Source organism: Pleuronectes platessa, chromosome 7 (genome assembly GCF_947347685.1).
Source record: "Pleuronectes platessa chromosome 7, fPlePla1.1, whole genome shotgun sequence".
Classification (NCBI taxonomy): Eukaryota; Metazoa; Chordata; class Actinopteri; order Pleuronectiformes; family Pleuronectidae; genus Pleuronectes; species Pleuronectes platessa.
In genome coordinates, this window is record NC_070632.1 from 5,003,522 (window position 1) to 5,026,226 (window position 22,705).

General features: G+C 44.0%; 3 protein-coding genes across 3 annotated transcripts; all 3 read left to right on the top strand.

Moving 5' to 3' along the window:
• Positions 1 to 1,471: 1,471 nt before the first annotated feature.
• zpd (zona pellucida glycoprotein d) lies at positions 1,472 to 4,514 on the top strand. The gene is made up of 10 exons (XM_053426380.1): positions 1,472 to 1,492; positions 1,553 to 1,622; positions 2,200 to 2,307; positions 2,431 to 2,639; positions 2,816 to 2,973; positions 3,241 to 3,355; positions 3,459 to 3,586; positions 3,694 to 3,877; positions 4,167 to 4,272; positions 4,393 to 4,514. Exons 1-10 carry the CDS (start codon positions 1,472 to 1,474, stop codon positions 4,512 to 4,514), a joined length of 1,221 nt encoding a protein of 406 aa, XP_053282355.1.
• A 1,292-nt stretch (positions 4,515 to 5,806) lies between these two features.
• Positions 5,807 to 21,554, top strand: mmp15a (matrix metallopeptidase 15a). Its single transcript, XM_053427844.1, has 11 exons — positions 5,807 to 6,105; positions 6,227 to 6,511; positions 8,804 to 8,952; positions 9,928 to 10,050; positions 10,137 to 10,459; positions 11,222 to 11,383; positions 14,129 to 14,532; positions 14,805 to 14,943; positions 16,212 to 16,362; positions 16,493 to 16,608; positions 21,051 to 21,554. The coding sequence occupies exons 2-11, from the start codon at positions 6,374 to 6,376 to the stop codon at positions 21,515 to 21,517; spliced, it is 2,172 nt and encodes a 723-aa protein (XP_053283819.1). The 5' UTR covers positions 5,807 to 6,105; positions 6,227 to 6,373; the 3' UTR covers positions 21,518 to 21,554.
• LOC128445080 (tripartite motif-containing protein 16-like) lies at positions 17,635 to 20,844 on the top strand. The gene has a single exon (XM_053427845.1). It carries the CDS (start codon positions 17,844 to 17,846, stop codon positions 19,509 to 19,511), a length of 1,668 nt encoding a protein of 555 aa, XP_053283820.1. The 5' UTR covers positions 17,635 to 17,843; the 3' UTR covers positions 19,512 to 20,844.
• Positions 21,555 to 22,705: the final 1,151 nt, after the last annotated feature.

Below are 22,705 nucleotides of genomic sequence, written 5' to 3' on the forward strand. Positions count from 1 at the left end.
TTGTAAAATCCTTTTTCAGATCTTTTCTTCTCTTATAAACTGAGAGAATATTTACCAGTGTTTCTTCTCTTTATTCTGTTCTTTGAGTCCAAACTGTCTTTGGAGGAAAAGAAGAGGCTTTGAACAAGATTTAGTTTGAGATGATACGTGCAGATTATTTGAATTATTAAACAAACCCCTCCTCACCATATGTGTTTTTCACAGAATATGATGTATCCATCATTTAAGAGACATTAAAATGGCCTAAGGTTTGAAAGTCTTCCATCCTCTGCCCCAGGATACCTTATTTGGCAAATATAACAACGGTTATATATCAGAATTGAAATAAGACGAACATCCCTTTATTTTATCAATTGCATCCTGATTGGTTAAATAAAGATATAAATCTATTGGGACTATATTGTTTCTACTCCTTATATAGAAAACATGAAGAAATTCATCAGATAATTAATTAGACCATTCAACCATCACAAAAGTTCTAACCGTGGTTTATTAGTCGTTATCCTTTATGCAAACATTTACCATTGAAATTACTGTAGCCATTTTCATTTCATATTTCATATCAGAGAAGCAGATCTACTCGAGTTATCACAAATATAAAAGAAGCAGGGGTACCACACGTTTATCTCATCATGAGCTTCTTATCAATAACCTCTGGTGGCTCTGATCCGCCCTGACCCAGACAGATGGTCTGTTCTCCGACAGGAGGGAGGCCTGTGTGACGATCCCCTCTGGAAACATGGACTCAGCCTCCGGGTGAGAGGAGTTGGCTCCGCAGGAAAAACCAGTGACCCACTTCATGACGCTCCCTGTGGAAACATTTCTTACCAGTCAACCATTGTCTCGTTTGAAGTGTAACAATAAAAACACTGTGTTCAATAAAGGTGAAACTGAATATCAAAGTTTGTGTTGCATCATCCATTACGTTCAAATAGGAATCAACTCTTTTTATTGGTTTCTATTATTAAACTCATTATCCTGCTAAATATGACTTAACAGTTAAACAGAAATATATATATATATATATATATATATATATATACATATGTATTACAGTATATACACTGTATTGTATATGTACTAACCAGTATATCAATATATAAACATATATTTATATAATACAATGTCATTAGTATAATTACTGGTGTCAATCTTCGTATTTATTATAATATTCGTTAATAATTATATTAACAATAATATTATTGGTAAAAAATATGTATATTTTTCCAAAACCTTTCACAAAAGCTATGACACTGTAAAACAATAATTATGATACGAGTTAGTTTATTTTCCTTAGCACTATAAAAACAGCATCAACAGAGACAATTGGACCACGAGCTCCCCCTGCAGGAACAAACCGATGTGACACAGCTGTTGATCATTAAAGATCAGCAGAGAGAGAAAGAGAGAGAGAATCACGTCTGACTGCAAATAAAGTTAAGAGCAACGTTAAAGATATAATTTTACAGAGATGACGCGGATCCACACGAAGGTGAGAGAAGTTCCAACCCAATTATTCTCCATTCAGAAGTTTATTCATCACATGATTCAGCTTCTTCACTTCAAACAGCTGAGCGCGCTCCTCGTGCTCCTGCTCGGCCTCACGTGCCCCAGTGTCCAAGGTAAGTGTGTCTCATCTGGAGTTTATATATCAATATGTAGTTTAAATCTGTCGTGTAGTTTGGAATATGATATGTGTGTGTGTCAGGTGTGTTTTAGTTTGTAGTTTAAATGTGTCTCAGTTTCAATATGTGTCTTAGTATAAATGTGGTGTGTTGTAGTTTAAATCTGTTGGGTTGTAGTTTAAATATATGTTTAAAATGTCAGATGTGTTGTAGTTTAAATGTGTCTCAGTTTCAATATGTGTCTTAATATAAATGTGGTGTGTTGTAGTTTAAATCTGTTGTGTTGTAGTTTAAATATATGTTGTAGTTTAAAATGTCAGATGTGTTGTAGTTTAAATGTGTCTCAGTTTCAATATGTCTTAGTTTAAATCTGGTGTGTTGTGGTTACAATCTGTTGTGTTGTAGTTTGTAGTTTAAATATGTTGTAATTTAAATGTCTCAGTTTCAATCTGTCTTAATTTAAATATGGTGGGTTGTAGTTTAAATGTGTTGTAGAAGTCATGAAGACAAGTATGTGTATCAGGTGTGTTTCAGTTTGTAGTTTGAATCTGTGTTGTGTGTTTGTGTGTGTCAGGATTCTGCAGCGTTGAACACTGCACCAACCAAACAACATGTGTTCTTACCCAAGACCAACGACGCTGCAAATGCACTGTGGGGTATTATGGAGACCTGTGTGACAAAAGTAGGAAAAGTGTTATCACAACATGTTCCAGTAGTAGTTCTCCTGTCTTCATGGGATAACCCCCCCCCCCCCCCCCCCCCCCGAGATGTATGTGTGTCTATTTATCACCCCTGGCTTTTACAGATGCACAAATTGCAGTGATGTGTGGCAGAGACTACATTGCCATGAGAGTAGTAGAGGATTTCTTCAAGTACTACAACGTGCCGCTGGAGTCGCTGCACTTACCCAACAAAACGTGTCGTGTTCAGAAGGAGGTGATCGACGGCGTGTCGTACTTCATGTCCTCCATCTCCAAAGAGCAGTATCTGAAGTGTGGAGGCAGGCCGCTCGAGGTACTACTGCAAAGTACTTTATACACATCCACAGAAATACACTCCCTGCAAAGGTCGACTTTCAAGTTAAGTTAATCTCACTTGAGCAGGAAAGAAACACCAACATTTCAAGTTGTTGCCACAAATAGCAGAGTTTTATTTGTGTGTTTTTTTGTTTGATCTTCCCCTTGTTGCAGAAAAACATCACTCACGTCTCGTACTCGCTGAGTTTGCTGACGGACCCTCAGGTGATGGGAAACATCATCAGAGATCCCGTCATTAAGATCGACTACACGTGCGTCTTCCCGTACGTCAGGACCGTCAGCCTGCCTTTCCCTGTCGTTCCATTCTCCAGGTAAACGAGGAGCAGGATGTGAAAGACAGGACGCTGATGGAATGTGTGTGTGTGTGTGTGCAAAATAACTAAACAATGCTTGGGCGGGTTTGAACCAAACATGGAGGTACTTATGAGTTCATCTCCAGATCAATAACGTTTGCAGCCGATCCATGAAAGATCGAGCTTTACAGAAACCTCTTCGTAAACAAGAGACTCTAAAGCTTCAGTGACCAATCAGACTTTCCCTGACTCTCTCTCTCGCTCTCTCTCTCTGCTCACGCTCAGTGAGATGGTCATACGAGCAGATGAACTCGACGCTGTGATCCAGATGATGCTCTACAAAGACCACACGTACACAAAGGCCTTCACCAGCGCTCCCACCATTGAACTCCGAGACAAGGTTCCTACTCTTATCGATCAGTTTAATTAAATACGGCCCAGATGATGGTTATTTGTACCGTGAGTGTTTTGTCTTTGGAGGAACTTTAACAAGATGTCTCCAGGTGTACGTGGAGGTGGCCGTGACCAAGCCGGCAGATTTCTTCCTGCTCCGCATCAACGAGTGCTGGGCCACTCAGTCTCCTCAGCCGAACTCGACAGAGGGATCCGCTTACACGCTGGTCCAGAACGGGTGCAGTCCTCTCTCACTGCAGACTGTTGATCCTCAGGCTACATCCCTACTGCTCTGTGTTCAATACTCTGCGAATAACCTCAGTTCTCCTCTTCCTCTTCCTTCAGCTGCGTGAACGACCAAACTGTCTCTTTTCTCAACGTGAGCGAGGGAGAGTCCGGCAGGAACGGAGAGAGTTCCACCGTCCGCTACAGCTTCGACATGTTCCGCTTCACAGCCGAGCCGAACAGCTTCTACCTGCACTGCTCCGTGCAGCTGTGTGAGCCCGACGACCACCAGTCCTGTATCCCTGTGAGCGCACTTCCATTGCTCATAGGTCCTGGGTCTATAACAAGAGTGAACAGGGTTCTTCCCTGACACCATGTTTAGTGGTTGTGTGTCAAGTAGTTTTTGCTTGATCCTGTTTTCAAACAAAGACGGGGTTGAAAACATTTGGCGGAGCTAAGGATGTTTGATGGTGTCATTATGAATTTATATCAATATAAACGATGACCTGGTCTTAACATGAGTCAAGTCTCAAAGACGATGAAAAGTCATTTTTTCTCAGATGTCAGTGATCTCATTGTTGTTTTCTCTGCAGAGCTGTAACTCGATCAGTAAGAGAGCAGCAGTGAGGGCAGACCCCCTCCAGGGTCTCCTGTCATATGGACCAATCAGAATCGAAATGCCACACAGACCTCAATCCAGTAAGCTCTGATCATTTGGACCAAAGTTCTATCTGTGTCCCACCTTCCACTTGTCTTTGTTTCTCCATTGGCCCCACTATATTGACCTGTGTGACTACTCTGTGTTCTTTGTTGTTTCAGGCATCCTGTCCACAGTGGTGCTGCCGGTAGCCGGGGTCTGGACCATGGGCGTTTTCCTCATCGTGGTCATCACTGTGGCAAAGGCCGGCAGCCGGAGGCTCAAACGGGTGGAGCAGCACTGATGACCAAGATGCTGCTGTTGCAGCTCGAAATAATAAAACTTAAAAAAGCTTATTTTATTGATCTCCTGATATGTGATTGCATAAAATGTAACAAAAAAATGTAAATTATTGAAAATATTGCAAACTGAACTAAAAGATTTGTCTCATGAAACACTGGTGAAGAGCATGCTTTTTTTCAAAATCAGAGGCAAAGTGTATATTGCATGGAAGGAAATCCAAGAGTGGCAGCATCACTGGGGAGACAAGAGGGAGATGTGTACACTGGACTGAGGGAAACTGGGGAGGAAAGAGGAGGTGGTATCAACTAGACTCAAGAATAGGACACAGTAACCTGAACGGGACACTCCACAGCATAGACCATCCAACAGGCCTTTGTGAACAGGTACCAGACAGAGAGGAAGTAGGAAACATTCTCCCCAGAGGAAGGACATGATGGAGGGAATAGAAACAGGAGTGAGTGTAAAGAACAAACTGGAGTGTGGGGAGAGGAGCCAGCAAAGACACTAAGAACAGGACTGATCACAGACCAGAACCTGCAGGAGGTAACTCACAACACAAGATGGCAGTAATGCAAAGACAAGGATACAAGCTTCCATTACACACCAAAGAGGAGAAGATGGCGCCTCCTGCTGGACAGACTCTCAAACACGATTTGAACTGATGTGTTTGTTTTTTATCCCTGAAAAGTGTTATTCTCCTGTTTGGTTGTTGATCTCTGGTTTTCTTTGTTGTTGCTGATCATCCATCAGGCTTTTCTTTTCTCTCTACTTTATATTACAGCTCCTTGTGTTCACCAACAGAGATTCAGCATCAAATAAAGGTTTCTGCAACCTTCACAATTTAAATGTTGGTAAAACAACCCCAGAGGATACTCTTATTTTCACCTTCAATACATATTTCATACATATTGTCTCAGTATGAAACAACCAATGGAGAAGGAGCTAAGTTTTCACCTTTTAACACATTTTTGTAATATTTTGGAGGATTCACATGTTTAATTTGACTCATCCTTGAAGGTAATGGGTGAATCAGTTTGGCTGATTGAAAATGAATGTTTATTCACTGATACAAATCCTGTTCATTCATTCTGCAGGTCGCTGATTATATGAATTGAAATCAGGCAACAACCTCTGAAGTGCAACGTGAACACCTGCAGATGAATTCTACTTCATGCATGGTCCCTTGTGGCTGCAGCTGATCTTACTGTGTGGGCCTGCACTAGCTGTACTTCCCTCATCGGATCGGCAGGTGGCGCCCTGGCCGTGGCCTCCTCTGCTCTGCTTTATCAAAGAGGGAGGAGGGTCCAGATCATTAGACGACTTCTATCTGGCCCGCAGCTGCTTGACGCTGGTCTGGATTCTATTGTGCACGACGTCACAGTGTGATTGGGAAACTTTGGAGGAACTTTTCATGAGCTCGGACTTTCCCTGAGTTGTTTTTGCAGAAGGAGACCCGGGGGGATTTCTTCTCCTCTTTGCTGATCAGCCATTGTGGGCCCGAGGGAGGAGGAAGGATTTCTCTCCCCTGCTGGTTGCTGGAGTTTGTAATGCACGGCAGAGATGTGCTGTCTGAGCCAGTTGTCCCGGGTCAGGTCCGTCTGCCTGCAGCCGGGAATGGATTAGTATCACTCTGACTTTCTGAGGCTCTGTGCATACCCCCGTTTCTATTAGTGAGGAATGTTCAAGTCTGATGTTTTTCCTTTTTTCCTGAAGTGCAAACTCCAAACATGAGCAGATAGTTCACTTGTTGGGAACTTGTGAGGAGAAGAGAGCGGATCAGAGCCTCAGCTCTTCGATCAGCACATCGACCAGGACTCTGATCTCCAGCTGAGGACCACTGGCAGCAGATCAGTGAGGAGGATGGCGTCTCAACAACAACGACAACAACCACTGACACACATCATCTTCATCTTCATCATCACGTTATTGTCTTTGTGCTCCCTGAGCCTGTGCAGCACAGAGACAGATGTTCCAGAGGAGGAAGGCTTCAGTGCTGAGGTACAGTGATTATGTCTCTGAGGCACAGTATATATATACTTATACTACTATCCTCAACCTGTATACACCAGATGTACAGACATACATACTATAATAATCCATATATTTTTAAAACAAATAATTTAGCTATAATCTCTTGATATATCTGTCTGTCTATCTATCCATCTCTCTCTCTCTAGCTCAATCTCTATCTCTATCTCTATCTATGTTTATCTGTATCGCTCTATCTCCTTACCTATATCTATCTAAAAATTTAAATTTTTGTTAAAAATATATAAAAAACTTGTTTTCTAAATTCCTGAATTAATTCCATTTAAAAGTTGTTTAAACTTCTATATTTGTAAACAGCACATACACAATATAGTACAAGTAATTACAGTAGTTACAGTACAAGATACTACAATGCAATTATAAGCACTTATAATGACATTTTAAGTGCTCAACATATAACATATATTTTACAACAATAACTTTATTGCATTTCCTGTCCTTAACTGCTGTGTAGACAAAGAAAAGATTGTACTAACATTAGAACGTTATATACACAACCGTAATATCCTGAGACATTTCAAAGTGCTGAGATGAGGTAATGCAAGAATAGTTGTTTGATATGAAACAGAACAACATAAGCTTATAACTTATTTAGACGGGAAAAACAAATCAAAAGTATTTAATTGCAACAAAAAAAAGGGCGAATGTTACAATGAAGGCAAATACATGTTTGAAATATTGAAAAGCAATATCATAAAAATATGTTTTGAGCAGTTTGTTTTTACAGATGATGCATTTCTAATATGTAGCCGGGGATCGTTCCATATCTTTGTTGCATAATCACAGAAAGCTGCTTCACTGTATATCTTATGTTGCAGTTTTGTATATTATATGAGTATATATTGTAGTTTGATTTGCACACCCCTGGTAGACAAAGAGTTTTTCTTCCTTTGTCTCATCATGTTCTTTAGGCCCTCGTGTGAATGTGCTTACTCTGACATGAGATTGGTTGAGACTTGTCATGCTATGCAGAAACACTCTAGGAGGATTTTCTGTCCGAGTGTGTACATTTTGTGTGTGTGTGTGTCTGTGTGTAGCCCCTGGCCTGTACCTGAACCTCAGTTTGAGAGGCCCTGTGGTGTTGTGTTTAAAGCTCTTGCACTTGAGGCTTCCAGGAGGATAAATCTCAACAGAGATTGTTTCCCTCTCAGGAGTCATCGTCCTGTTTCCCTCGGCTACGTGGCTCCACACACTCAAGTTCACTTCCAGCGAAAATCAGAGAAAGAGGGAAAATTCAGCATGTGTCACTAGGCGGTGTGTCTGAAGTGCACAGATGCACAGCTGTGTGTTAACTGGGTTGACACACGGTTTAGTTGTTCGCTCTCTCCTCTCCCCCTCTGCTCCGTGCAGGAATAAAAAAGGAGGAATGTTGTAATGTTAATAGAAGCCATCTGTTGTGTATCTCCACTATTCCCCTTTCCTTCACTTCCTCGGATGCTCTCTCCTGTCATTAGACTCTGGCTTGTTCCAAGATTAGCAGAACAATGCCAGTCACCAGCTCGTCTACCTACTGATTCCACTGAAGTCTTATGTCTGTATGTGGAACGAATATCTCAAGTATCGTTCATCTCATTGGTTTCACACTTGGCTTGTGTATTGTTAATGGTCCAGGGAATTCCAGTTCTGAATTTGGTGGGACGTCCACACACGATAGGTTCAATATTGATCCAAATTAAAACCAGAAACGAATGGCGGTGCCTTCAATCTGCCGACTGAGTTGAATCCTTTTCTACGTCCTCAGATGAACTACAATGTCGGGCCAGATCTTTCTGATATTCTGATTGGTGGTATTTACCGTATCAGACACAGAGATTCTCTGGTGCTGATCTCCGTCGTGGCAACAACAATCACTTCCTCTTGCGCAAGTTAAAAGTTAAAGCTCATGTTTGTTTTGTTGTTGCAGTGATTAGAATTGTCATTTTTCAAGATTGTCGAATTCATTCAAACGTATGTATGAGCCAAACAATAATAAAGCTAGTTCAGTTTCATTTTCCGAAAAACGATGAATCTTAATTGCAGATAAACCAGGAAGGATGAGCACAAACTTCCCTCTGCACCATCGACTGTTTAAAAAAAGCTCTTCCCACAACGTCCAGCAGGCAAACAAACAAAAAGTGACGGTATATTTAAGAGCTGGTATTATTCCTATGATTAAGAATAATTCTGAAGTAGGTCCGGAGCTTTATCACAGGACCAGAGAACAGCCACATGTTGAGCAACTTTTGTGTTTTCCTTCCGCAGGCGTGGCTTCGTAAGTTTGGCTACCTGTCCAAGGCCAGCGGACAGATGTCCACCATGCAGTCGGCTCAGATTCTGTCCAAAGCCATCAGCGACATGCAGCGCTTCTATGGGCTGGAGGTGACCGGCGAGATGGACCCCGGCACCGTCACGTAAGCTCTTCATCCTTTGTGTAGCTGTGGTTGTTTTCATGTCTCACAAACATGCAGCATTACCGACGCTTTGTCTCCGGCGACCACAAACTGGATTTTTGTGGGATGTTTTAAGAGCTTGTAGGAATTTGCTCATCATTCATTTGCTCTATTTTATTTTTCATGCATCTTACTGTATAGATGGAACAATAAAGCAACAAACCACATCTGAGCAGCCACACATCCTGGAGCAATGTGTTGCAGGGAACTGGTTGTTCTCATGCACACAATGACATTACCAGTTTGATGTGTTTAATCACCACTGACGGCTGAAACAAGGCCAGCTCTTAATAAGCCTTCTTTTTTTAACGATGATAAGGTTCACAGTGTAACTCAGTTTGTTTTTGCTTAATGAGTTTATTCAGACTATTAGGTCATATCCCCATATTCCACTGTGACCTCGATTCACTTCAGTCGGCCATTGTTTTCATATTGTGAACTGAAAGGAAATATAACAAGGTCTTAAAGCAGCAGTTTACCTATTTAGAAAATAGGTTGTGTTGAGGTTTTGCTGTCAATAGGTAGTTGAGAGTATTGATACCACATATATGAAGCTACAAGTAGGCTAGCTGCTGGTTAGCTTAGCTTAGCATAAATACTGGTTATAGAGAGAAACTGTTAGCCTAGCTCTGTATATGAACGATAGTGAAAGCTGTAATGTTGACTGTTTATTAGCACTTCTGTCATTAAATGTGTTGTACACATAGTACTGTACAATTACCGTCTGTAGACGTGTGTGTTAGCATATGTGAAATGCTGCGTAATGCGTTATTATTAACTGGTTTTGCTAACAATGGCTAACTGGCTAACGTAAACATTGTATCTGTGCAACTGGAACGCATTCTTCTAGTCCACGAAATGTAACCATCTTTTTTCTTTTTGCACCTAACAGTTTATTGTGTGTTTATTGTGTGTTTATTGTGTGTGTTTGTGTAGAGCCATGCGCAGACCCCGTTGCGGCCTCCCCGACAGAAACCCGGAGCAGGCGGTGGACGGTGCGAGGAAGAAGCGCTACACACTCACCGGGCAGCAGTGGGACAAAGACCACATCACTTACAGGTTCATAGCAGTGACATTTAAAACAACACAACAACGAGTTTAACATAGTAACCCTTAACGCAGCCCACCTTCTCATCTGGCCTCAGCATAGTGAAGCAGCTCATCCCCCCCTCGCTGGGAGAGGAGCTGACGATGGAGGCGCTCACCAAGGCCTTGGCCGTGTGGAGACGTGTCACCCCGCTCACCTTCGAGGAGCTGCCGACTGGAGACGACATCCGGGTCAACGGCAGCCGGACGGAGCTCGCCGACATCCTGCTGCTGTTCGCCTCTGGATTCCACGGGGATATGTCCCTGTTTGACGGCGAGGGGGGGTCCCTGGCACACGCCTACTACCCCGGACCAGGAATTGGAGGGGACATACATTTTGATGCAGACGAGCCCTGGACACTTGAAAACCACAATCCAGACGGTCAGTGGGTTGATTTATCTTTACTCTCGTGGGAGCTGAACTTGAACTGGTTTCTGGGACAAATTGTCAATGTCCTCAACGTGAGGGATTGATCCCATGCTATTAAAACGTTAGCTTCTAAAGCTTGTTAGAGTAATTTATGACCTTACATTTATTTATGTGATTGCTTAGTCTTTGTACTGTCAATCATCATCATTTGCAAAATAGTGGGAAAACTTCATATTGTGTGTTTCAGAAAAGTTGTACCAGAGCACAGAGATCACATAGAAAACTAGAATAGAACTTAGTAGAGCTCATATTTCCTTCTAAGCCCCAACACCCCCCTTTTGGAACAACATTTAATTTTCCCTATATCCAGATTTAATTTGGATCTGCACGCGCAGACTGGGGACTATCGGTCTCCGAACCATGTCTGATTCTTTCTGTTAACATCTCATAATGATAAAGGAAGTAGAAGCAGTTCCTCGATCTGTCCTCTGATCAGCACAAAAATGTAATTAGCTCTTTCCTGACCCAAATCACATCCTCCAGTAGTTTTTTGAGTAATCCTGCAAACTAAGAGACAAACAAACAACTACAGACGAAAACATATCCTACATCAGAGTTGGTTTTTACATTTGACTTATTTGAATACAACTTTATTTCAGCACTATTCTATCAATTTACGATTTAATCTATCAAGTATCAATCATCGTACGTATGATATTTGTTGTTAATGATTTTTTTCTTACATTTTTGTCTGTGTGTGTGTCTGTGTTGCAGGTATTGACCTCTTCCTGGTTGCCGTCCATGAGCTCGGTCATGCTCTGGGCCTGGAGCACTCCGATAACCCCAGTGCCATCATGGCTCCTTTTTACCAGTACATTCACACGGACAACTTCACGCTGCACGAGGACGACGTCCGAGGAATACAGCACATATACGGTGAGAGGGCCCACTCTGTTCGGAGACCCCTGTTCCTGTGGGGCTTCACCAATCACAGTTATTTAAAGCCACTCTTGAGCTTAGGAACTACTGAGGTACTTTAGTAGTGTTGCACTGAGACTTGTTCACTCCAATCAGATGTCAGATTGGCCTGTGTACACAAAAAACATGATGTAAAAACGCTTTAATGCAAATTAATACTACTAACACATCAGTCATATCCAATGGTGCTGGAAAATTACGCTCCCACGCAGATGTTAGGAGATTTCTGCTTTAAATGATTCATGTGGTCTCATGCGGCCTGAGGACGGTGCACAGGGGACAGAAGGGAAAACAGAAGTCTCCAGGTCCCTCCCAGTTGTCGTTGCTGCTACACTGGGAGGACTGTGGCTCTCAGATCACTGGGAGGCTGACCTACACAGTGTCGGCTGTAATTCGAGGTTATATCCCACTCGTTCAACATCTGGACCTTTTATCAGAGGAAGACTAGATTCCTTTGAGACACACATGGTCGAACCACGCACAACACCAGCAGACCTCTTTTGAAACAGCATGTCATGCATGCCGCTATGATGGTATCATGCATTCCCAGTATGAATGGATGGCATTGTTAATTGGCAGATAACATCTTTGTGTCTGTGTGTGTGTATTGGATGGAGAAAGAGCTCATATGTAAATTAAAATGTATTGTTTGTACACGTGGTAGTGCTTCTGCAGTGGCCCCTCTTATTAGAGCTGTAATTACAGGCTACACATCTGAATTCATCCCAGACATTGTGTAAACCCAATGATTCTTCGTCTTCTACACAAAAACAGGGATTTTCTAGCGAGGTTGAACGTTTTCTCCCTTTTTTTTACGCACATTTGTTTCTGTTCGTTGTTTCATCCTGGTCACATCTGTGGTGTTCACGTAACAGATCCAAAATCTGATTCATTTTGGGAATGTTGTCAAAAGGTTTACTTTGGCAAACTCAAAAATCTTTCCACACCCACACACACACTCTGGCTTCTTGATGCGCCTGAACTCCAGAGTCGGCACCAGAGGAACTTTTTTGGCGAAGCCGACGTGCAAAAATCTGCTGTAAATTCTCCGAGGTAAATGTTTGGACTGAAATTAAACAGTAGTTTCCCTTTATTAGGCAGATCTTGAATAAATAGGCTCTGATTAAAAGAGGAAAAGGATCTGAAGACTCTAAACAGACACTGACGCAGCATAAACATTTCTCCTTTGTGGAGGTTTCCTTCATGAAAGCGGCGGCAGCCTCGTAGTTTTCTGCCTCCAGGTTAGTTTTTCCTCCTCAGCTCCTCATATGTTCCCGTCCACAAATTAGAGGAGGGACATGGGATCAATTCATGTCTAGCTCTGGAGCATTTTGCTTTGTTACCTGCTGTAAAAGAGACAGTTAACTTGTGAAATAAGACTGTATATATATTACATTTTTTTGCATTTATTGCAGTTCTTTAAAGCTGCACTAATCAATTTTTATATCAACAATGGATCAGGTTCCATTAGGGACTATGTGTTATGTGAATGGGGTCAGACATGGTGATACTGTAATACTGCAGCCAAAGAGACAAATATACCCCCGTGGAGTCGGTGGAGGCAACGCAGACCTGAGAGGACTTAAATTCACCGGGTGGACAAAAAAACACAGATTCCAAATGTTCATTAAATCAGCTTCGTTACAAGATAGACAGAGTTGAGACTACAGTCGCTTTCATTGCTTCCAAACAGCTACAGAGGAAAAAACCCTTTGTAGCATAAACAGAACTGTTACTGCCACTGATCAACAACTTTTCATCTGACAGTCTCCGCGTGTGTGTGTCGTGACTCGTACTGTTTATCTGTGGGCCTGAGTCATGCATGTCAACAAGTGAAGGGCCGAGCTAAAGCTGTGACGGTGGACACAAATAGACCAAAGTATGAGCACAGAGAAGTGTCCAGATACATGTGGACCAGGGATTTGCATAAAGAAAGCTAAGAGAATCTGGGCAACGTTCGATTGGACCACCTCCAATTGGGGTCTCAAACCCGTCCTGTCCACTTGTGATGGATGTTAATACCAGACACACTTCCACCCTCAGCTGCTCGTATAACAGTCCGTTATTCCTGTGATTCTTTTGGGACATAACGAGTTCTACAAGGCTCTAAAATCCACGTCCATACCACAAACGAAGAAAGAGTCCATTTTGTGTAGAAGTGAAGCAGACTTGAGCAAGTTACCAAAAATCAGGGGAAAAGAGGTCATTTTTGTGGCTCTAAAATGTTATTGGATTGTACCAGAGATACTGAATTTGAGTTCCACATTTTACTGGCTGAGTAACTGGCCAACAGCAGCCTGGATATATTCCTAGAAATGTTTCTGGCCCTGGAGTATCCTCGGTGCATCTTCTAGCCCATCAGCTGTCTGTGGCTGTTACATAACTTAATGTATCTGTGTGTGTTTTCCTCTCGTAGCAACCGACACGGCTCAGTTGTTTTCCAAAGAACTGCAGCCCAGTCACAGTCGGAGCTTTAAGCCGCTGAACAAAATGGAAAATTACTTTGTCTTTGTGTTAGAGGGAGATAGAGAGGACACTGTGAGGAGAAGGGAGGAGAGGGTTTAAGACAAATTCCACACAGACGGGCTGGAGGGATTTATTTCATATTTTTATTTCAGCTGGAAGTTGTTTAACCCATTTAATTATGAACTGTGAAAGTCGATCTTTCCCTTTTTTAATTTAGAAATTTATTTTCTTTCTTAGGTCCTCCTCTCTCCACTGGTGCCCCGCCCACTTCTCCTCACATCCCTGACAATGATCCCCGGGTCGACTCCCCGACCCCCCCTTCCCCTCCTGAAGATGCCCCCACTCCCGCTCCCCCCGCCGATCCCACACCTGAACCACCCAACCCGACCGACGTCATCCAGGATCCGATCCCTACATCAACCCCTGTCCTCCCAACCTCCACCTCTACCGTCTCAGCGCGTCAACCAGAGCCTGTCACCCCGCTGGTAAGAAAAGATGACCCTCCTCTTCCGCCCGCTCCTCCTCCTCGGCCCCCTGCTCCTCCTCGGCCTCCCAAGCAGCCTGACAACCAGGCCCCCGACATCTGCGATGGAGACTTCGACACGGTGACCATGCTGAGAGGGGAGATGTTTGTTTTCAAGGTGAGCATCTGCAGAAGTTGTGTTTAAACCAGGTCCTTGTGTTGGGTTCAATATTTATAAGCTCCGTCCACATGGTGTGGATCGAGGAGCGTGTCACTGCCGCCTGGTGTTTTCACGACCTCTGACCCCGCACAGGAAAGCACATTCCCAACTCTACGAACCGACAGGACGCAGCTCAGAGTCACAACAGGATGAAGTTGTGTAAGGGGAATATTTTTAATGAAAGACGACCAGATGAAACACATTATTATTTCATTTCCTCACTCGTGCAGGGTCTTTGGTTCTGGCGGGTGCGGAGGAACCGGGTCTTGGATAACTACCCCATGCCCATATCGGTCTTCTGGGTCGGCCTTCCCACTGACATCGACGCTGCCTATGAACGCCACGATGGCAAATTTGTCTTCTTTAAAGGTTCGTCAAAGCTGTTTATTTACAATTTAAAAGAATTTGCCGACAACGTGCCCCCATGCTGGTTTATTACCTCAAGACCCTCTTGGAAAACTATGCTGAGCATTTTTATGGTTAAGTGCTTGAGGGCACAACAAAAGGTCAGATCCACAGCTGCAGAGTTGAGCTCCAGCAAGGGGCTGTTGACGTGTGAGCTCCACAAACACAAAATGGTGAGAGGGACACAAATCTCTGCTTTGATTTGATTTGTTCAGACTGAAACTCTGCTAAATCTGCGGTTTTTGCCCCCCCCCCCCCCCACCTCAGTGTGATTCATGAGGTGATGGTAATAATTCAACACAGCTATAACTCTGTGTAGCTGGCATGCACTCTCTCTCTCGCTCTCTCTCTCTCCCTAATAATGCCCTGGCCTCTTTTGTGTGTGTGTGACAGTCTCACTAAGTGTATTCTTGTGTGAGTGTGTGTGTGTGTGTGTTACTGAGTTCTTGAGATCAGTGTGGCAGCTGTTACTGGCCCAGTATGCTCCCAGTCCAGCTGAGCCCCAAAAGGCCTCATCAGAGAGGTGGAGGATTGCATCAGCCTGCTCTGCTCCAGATGTGAGCAGCTGCAGAGCTTTCACTTTAGTAATGAGGCCATGTTGGGCTTTGTCCTGCATTTTCAGGATTTTTTCTTGCTATCGATCATGAATTCATTCAGCATGAAGAGCTGCGGGACCTTAAATCAGGATACTTGGATAGAATATACATGGAAACCTGCAGAAATTACTTAAGTACTGCAGCAGACGAAACATCAGTTGATAATATTTAAACAGTATTTCAACGTCAGTATGCAGTGACTAGTAAAAGCCACTGTGTGTAGGCCTAGCCTGTATTGTTGAGTGCAGTGTGTTGCGGTGCTGTCGCACCCTGGCAGTGGAGGTGGAAAGTGGCTGAATGTGTGTCCAAAGGTTAGGGTTCGGGGAGAAACTGGCTCCCACATAAGTAAATCTTGGAAAATCAGTGTTATGCCTACATTTTCTACCTTGCCTGTCCTTTCCACTTTTCCTCTGGAGTGGGTAAACCCCATGACATATGCCATATGTTCTAGCCATTGCTTTTTCTCCGTGTGCCAGCGGCTTTTGGCTCCGCTTTGTTTCTGTTTCTCTCTTCATTAGCTTTTTTCTTTTATTTCCATTCTCTTAGTCTAAGCCTGGTACTGGAGTGTGCAGGAATGTTATTCTATGTGTGTCCCCATCTCTCTAGAGAAACATTGGTCCTTTTTTGTCCCTGCAGATGACAGATACTGGGTGTTCAGGGAGGCTGATGTGCTGCCAGGATACCCGCAGCCCATACACGAGTACGGACAAGGAGTTCCTACACACAATATCGACACAGCAATCTGGTGGGAACCCAACGGATACACATACTTCTTCTCAGGAGACAGGTATATATCCCTGACACATGCAAAAGTATGCAACAGGGGCCTATTTAGAGAGCAAGCATGGAAATAGACATTGTCTCAGTTGTCGTTAAACTCTATAGATCTATATACTTCTTTATCCGCCTGTGTGCAGATACTGGCGATACAGCGAGGAGACGCGGACAGCAGACCGTGACTTCCCCAAGCCAATCAGCAGATGGGGCCGGATTCCTCCCTCACCCAAAGGAGCCTTTCTCAGTGACGACGGTGGTAAATAATGACTTTTAAATCCAGTTTTTATTCGAGGAAAGGGAACCTCAGATAAGCCCCCATTGGTGAGACAACAAACACCGAAAGCTGTGCACACAATGTTGACCGCAGGAGAACAGGCGCGAGGGAGCAGAGGTGGAGGGAGGGAAGGAAGGAAAGGTTAGAGTGGTGATATGGGGTGTGTTAAAGACAGAGAGGGGAAAGCTTGGTTAGGCTGGAGCAAGCGGAGCAGAGAGAAGGGTGAGAGGATGAGAGAGAGAGAGAGGGAGAGAGAGAGAAGGGAGGAATGAGGGTTCTGGTTTGAGGGTTGGCAACGTCCTTCCTTTTTGGAAATTAGATTTGTGGCTGAGCTGCTCTAAAAGCACTCGCTCAGTAACATTCAGATCTTATCTCCACCAAAACTGTTCTAATGCTGCTGCACGTCAGTTTTTCTCACCTCACAGTAATATTGACAGATATATATAATATTGGCCGAAACTCTTCTCTTCCATGTTTCCCACGTCACCTGAATGCAGCATCAGTGTGGAGCTATCAAACTGACACAGTGTGATAATAACTTATTTTTTAATCTTAACTGATTTCAAACTGCAAGTTGCTGCTTGTTCTTGAGGTTTTTCTGGTCTCAGCTCGTCACTGGGACTCAGGAATCGGTTTTATAATCAAAGACGACAAAACTTATAAACTAAACATAAACTTCAGGAGTATGAGTGTATTGTTGGGGCGGCTGTGGCTCAGGAGGTAGAGCTCGGCGTCCAATAAAGGTCGTTGGTTCGATCCCTTGCTCCTCCAATGGGAGTGCCGAGGTGTCTTTGGACAGGACAAACCAACCCCAAATTGCCGGCACTGTGTGAAACTAATATCACAATGTGTGTTGTCGTGAGATGAATGTGACGGTGCAACCATTTAGTTAAACATGTGACAACACACAGATTAAAAAAAACACACACTCCTTTCACAAACAACTCATCTTTGCGAAATGCAGTAAAGCCGGAAAAACCCTCTCTCCTCTTCCTGCTCTCAAACACAACAAGCTCCACCCTGTCCAGGCTCCTCCCCTGCACAGATCTGTAAGTATAAGGACAGGCTCGAACAGCATGGAGTGAAATACAGGAAATGAGTCACTCAAGTAAAGTGAACCAGAGCAGGAGGAGCAGCGATTTGTTTTCCTTCTGAGCGCAGGCTTTGTTTCTGCTCCGAGTGAAACTCTTTGACATTCACTGTCACAGGGTGGGGAAATGGCGCAGCAAGAAAATCAACTGGACGGAAAACAGTTCTGCTGTTCGATCTGTCTGGATCTGCTGAAGGTTCCCGTGACTATTCCCTGTGGACACAGCTACTGCATGGGCTGTATCAATACCCACTGGACCAATGAGGACAAGAAGGGAACCCACAGCTGCCCTCAGTGTCGACAGAGCTTCACACCGAGGCCTGTCCTGGTGAAAAACACTATGTTGGCCTATTTAGTGCAGGACCTGAGGAAGTCCGGACTTCAAGCCACTCCTGCTGACAGCTGCTGTTACGCCGGAGCCGAAGATGTGGCCTGTGACGTCTGCACTGGGAGAAAACTGAAAGCCCTCAAGTCCTGTTTGGTTTGTCTGGTCTCTTATTGTGAAAAACACCTGCAGCCTCATTACGAAGCAGCTCCGTTTGAGAAGCACAAGCTGGTGGAGCCCTCAGAGAAGCTCCAGGAGAACATCTGCTCCCTTCACGGCGAGGTGATGAAGATGTTCTGCCGCACCGATCAGCAGTGCATCTGTTACCTCTGCCCTGTGGATGAACACAAAGGCCACGACACGGTGTCAGCGGCAGCAGAAAGGACCGAGAGGCAGAGGGAGCTGGAGCTGAGCAGGGAGAAGATCCAGCAGAGAGTCCAGGACAGAGAGAAAGATGTGAAGGAGCTTCAGCAGGAGGAGGAGGCCGTCAACGGCTCTGCTGACAAAGCAGTGGAGGACAGTGAGGAGATCTTCACTGAGCTGATCCGTCTGCTGGAGAAAAGAAGCTCTGATGTGAGGCAGCAGATCAGATCCCAGCAGGAAACCAAGGTGAGTCAAGTCAGAGAGCTCCAGGAGCGACTGGAGCAGGAGATCACTGAGCTGAAGAGGAGAGACGCTGAGCTGAAGCAGCTCATGTGCACCGAGGATAACAACCAGTTCCTGCAGAGCTACTCCTCCCTGTCCCCCCTCAGAGAGTCCACACACTCGTCCAGCATCAGCACCCGGCCTCAGAGGTACTTTGAGGATCTGATGGTCGCCGTGTCAAAGGTCGGAGATCAGCTTCAGGACATTCTGAGTGAGACACGGACAAATGATTCGCCAACTCCGGCTGTTGTTTTACTGTCACAACGAGAGCCCAAGACCAGAGCTGACTTCCTAAAGTATTCACAGGAACTGACGCTGGATCCAAACACAGCAAACACGCGTCTCTTATTATCTGAGGGGAACAGAAAAGCAACGTTTATGAACAAAAAGCAGTGTTACCCTTGGCACCCGGACCGATTCGCGATCTGGTGTCAGGTCCTGAGCAGGGAGGGTCTGACGGGACGCTGCTACTGGGAGGTGGAGTGGAGAGGAAGAGGAGTTTACGTCGCTGTCGCCTACAAGAACATCAGCAGAGCGGGGAACTCGTGCGAATGTGGATTTGGACTCAACGACAAATCCTGGACGTTAGATTGTGACCGTTACAGTTATAACTTTTACCACAACAATGCCAAAACTCCGGTGTCGGGTCCGCAGTGCTCCCGAGTCGGAGTGTACCTGGACCACGGCGCCGGAGTTCTGTCCTTCTACAGCGTGTCCACCGCCATGACACTCCTCCACAGAGTCCAGACCACGTTCACTCAGCCGCTCCACGCTGGACTGTGGCTTTACTACGGAGACACAGCTGAGTTCTCTGGCCTCAAATAGACTGGAGGTGTTTTGAGAGAGATGCTTGATCTTCTTAGGTCTCCATGTTTGTTGCTCACAGCTTGTTGACATCTCTGCTTTGCACCTGTCAATCAAAATGTACTTTGACATCCGGGATCTGTGTTTGTTCATGTGGCACCATTATAACTGGAAAGATTTATTCAAGCTGAGAACTCTGGGAATTTAACATAATTTTATAATCAGCTCTAAATAATAATAATAGTTAAAATTATAATAATACATCACATTTACAGTATATAGAGGTTGTTCTATCATTCTTAAAGATGCAGGTTTAAATATGAACATATGAAATATGGACTTTTGTCTTTTTCAAACTGAATATCCATCTCTCCCAAGTGCCTTACACATCAATTCAGACATTTATTAGGGCCCGAGCACCGAAATCGGTGGGAGGCCCTATTGAAATTGAAATTATTATTATTATTATTCTTTTTTTTCTCTTGCTTAAATGAATTGGCTTTTTGAGGGCTTTAATTGTTTTTAAATTACGTTTCAAATTATTTATAAGTCAAGTCAACCCTGACCTTTGCTCTTCATCATTTGTTTTTTTCACCTTCTGACTTATCAACTTTTGTTTATCCAGCTTTAGTCTTGCAAAATCTGGTGTTTTTCCAAATTGTGAAATTCTGTGCGGATCCAGATAATGTTTTGGACTCTGTGAAAGTATTTTTGGGGGGTTACATATTTTTTCGGTTACAGTACGATAACAGATATTCCTTTCTGCTCTGTCAGAGAATTCCTATTTTCCCGGTGATTAAGGTAAATGGTTTACAGAAAATGTTTGTATGTATGTATCTGATCTAAATACATGTATTTGCACTATGGTGATAAAGTGGCCAATCAGCCTTGGTGGAGGTTTGTGCCCTTTCTGCCCTTTAGCGGATATTTTGCTTTCTCATGGTTCTGAATTTGCACATTTTATGTAAAACTTGTTGCTTAACAGCTCTGGACATGCAAAAGTCACTCTGTTCAAAATGTGCAAAAGTTGGACAGAGTGAGAATAAACTGGTCCCTGAACAACATTCCTGAGTCTGTGAACTTAGTTTCACATCGACAAGACAAATGGTGAAATAAACGAGGATTCAAAACTGTTGTTCAAACAGACAACTGGAAATCTTTCGACCTTATCTGTGTTGTTTTTTTGCCTTTAGCCGGAAATGACTAATTCAGCTTTTCTCAAAGGTCAATGAAGGTATAGATCAACATTTTTAGGAAAGACTGATTCCAGTTGATCTATTTTTCATTTATCCTGACGCATAACCCTCGATAAGACGGCACATTTTGTACAAACCAATAAACCTTGTTATGATGATCTCTTTGCTTCCTGTTGATTCTACCACTGCAGTCATTCATGCAACATTTCAAAAGCCTCCACCCGCAACCTCTCATCCTCGCCTCCCCTCTCCCTGAGCTCCATGTTTTCTACTGGGCAGTGACGAGGTCGGGGCATCATTCTTTCAATGCTCCACTCTACGTGAGTCTTCTGACCGAAATCTCTTTTATCTCCCTCTCACGCAGCTTTCACCTATTTCTACAAGGGCAGCAATTACTGGAGGTTTGACAACCACAAGACAGAAGCAGACAAGGGCTTCCCTCGCTCCATCCTGAAGGACTTCATGGGCTGCACGGGCGCTCCTGACCCGCCGCCCGACACGGACACGGAGGTGGAAGCCAAAGACAAACCAGTGAAGCCTTCGGACCGAGGCAAAGACGAGCACAAAGAGCCGGATCAAGACACGAACGCAGAGGAAGAGCCCAGCACGAAGCCCGATGGCACCGAGGGAGAGGACGACCAAGACGTGAACGTTGTGGTGTCGATGGACGACAACGAGTCAAAGATCATGACTCTGATCATGGTGACGGTTCCTCTCGTGCTCATCCTGTGCATCCTCGTCCTGGTCTACGCCATCCTCAGGACTCTGAAGAACAAAGAAACGCCGAGGGCCTTGGTGCACTGCAAGCGCTCGCTGCAGGACTGGGTGTGACGCACAGAGGTGGAGGAGGTGGAACAGGTGTTGATCATTTGTCGCTGGCATCACATTTTTACGCACGACTGAAAGAGGCTTTGACGCAGTACTAAAGTCTGACAAAGCTGAGGAAGAGTCACCTTTTTGAATCCCATTCATTGTGAGAACTTGAAATAATCCTAAAGTTGTAGAGTTGGTGCTTGTGGACCTACAGTATACATTTCCTTCTAGTGGCCTTGAGGTTTTATTACTGTGCCTCCCTCTGTGCCTTTCAGATGTCTGACAACTTCTATTTCTTATAAAATCATGCCTGTTTACAACACAACTTAAAAAAATCACCAAATGTGTTTAAAGACACGAGACTAATCATACAAAGAAGGGACAGATGTTGTATTTGTAGTTTAAATGCAGAAAAAGTCGATAATGCACATAGATTAACCAGATGAACACACACACACTGTACAAACACACAAACGTGTGCTTACAGCTATTAAAACACAAAGCGAACACATTCACTAATAAGACAAACTTTTTATTACATTTGAATCAACAAGTTTGACACTTTCCTTCTGAGAATTTGCACTTTTCTTTCTGTTTTTTGTTGTTTTTGTTTTGTTGAGGTTGCTTCACTGTGTGTGTGTGTGTGTGTGAGTTCGTGCAAACTGAGTTTATCAAACACACCCACACACACACACACACATACACAAACACTAGCAGGAGAAGCTTGTCCTCGACCTGTGCAGGAATGTCTAACAGCTGTGTGCGTCCATGGCTGCCCTTCTCCCACTGAGCCCATTTTGTCTGCCCTCACACACACACCAGTATCACATGATCTAAAAAGAAGAAAACCACCTCACTGCACTCATGTGTGCATGCATGTCCACATGTGCAACACACACACACACACACACACACACACACACACACACACAGACACAGAACGACCACTTCCCTAGACAAAGGCACATAGAGTTTTTGCTCACAGACACACAGGCTCCAGCCTCCCTCTCCTCCCACCACTGCCACAATATCAAATAAAAACACGATCCCAGTGGAGACTTATTGATTTACGACTGGTTTTGAGGCTGGGATGAAATATAAGAGGGGTGGGGGGGGGGGGGGGGGGGGCAATTAAATCACTTTTAAAGTATAGAATAGAAAAAAAGCGATCTGTGAAGAGTAGAAAACACAGCAACATTATGTGTC

What these genes read in the sequence shown, in the direction of transcription:
- zpd (XM_053426380.1), top strand. Translation starts at nt 1,472, where the DNA reads ATGACGCGGATCCACACGAAG. An exon ending in TGGAGACCTGTGTGACAAAA is followed by an intron (nt 2,308 to 2,430) that starts GTAGGAAAAGTG and finishes TGGCTTTTACAG; the next exon opens with ATGCACAAATTGCAGTGATG. An exon ending in ACCACCAGTCCTGTATCCCT is followed by an intron (nt 3,878 to 4,166) that starts GTGAGCGCACTT and finishes TTTTCTCTGCAG; the next exon opens with AGCTGTAACTCGATCAGTAA.
- mmp15a (XM_053427844.1), top strand. Translation starts at nt 6,374, where the DNA reads ATGGCGTCTCAACAACAACGACAACAACCACTGACACACATCATCTTC. An exon ending in AAAGACCACATCACTTACAG is followed by an intron (nt 10,051 to 10,136) that starts GTTCATAGCAGT and finishes ATCTGGCCTCAG; the next exon opens with CATAGTGAAGCAGCTCATCC. An exon ending in AGGAATACAGCACATATACG is followed by an intron (nt 11,384 to 14,128) that starts GTGAGAGGGCCC and finishes TTTCTTTCTTAG; the next exon opens with GTCCTCCTCTCTCCACTGGT.
- LOC128445080 (XM_053427845.1), top strand. Translation starts at nt 17,844, where the DNA reads ATGGCGCAGCAAGAAAATCAACTGGACGGAAAACAGTTCTGCTGTTCG.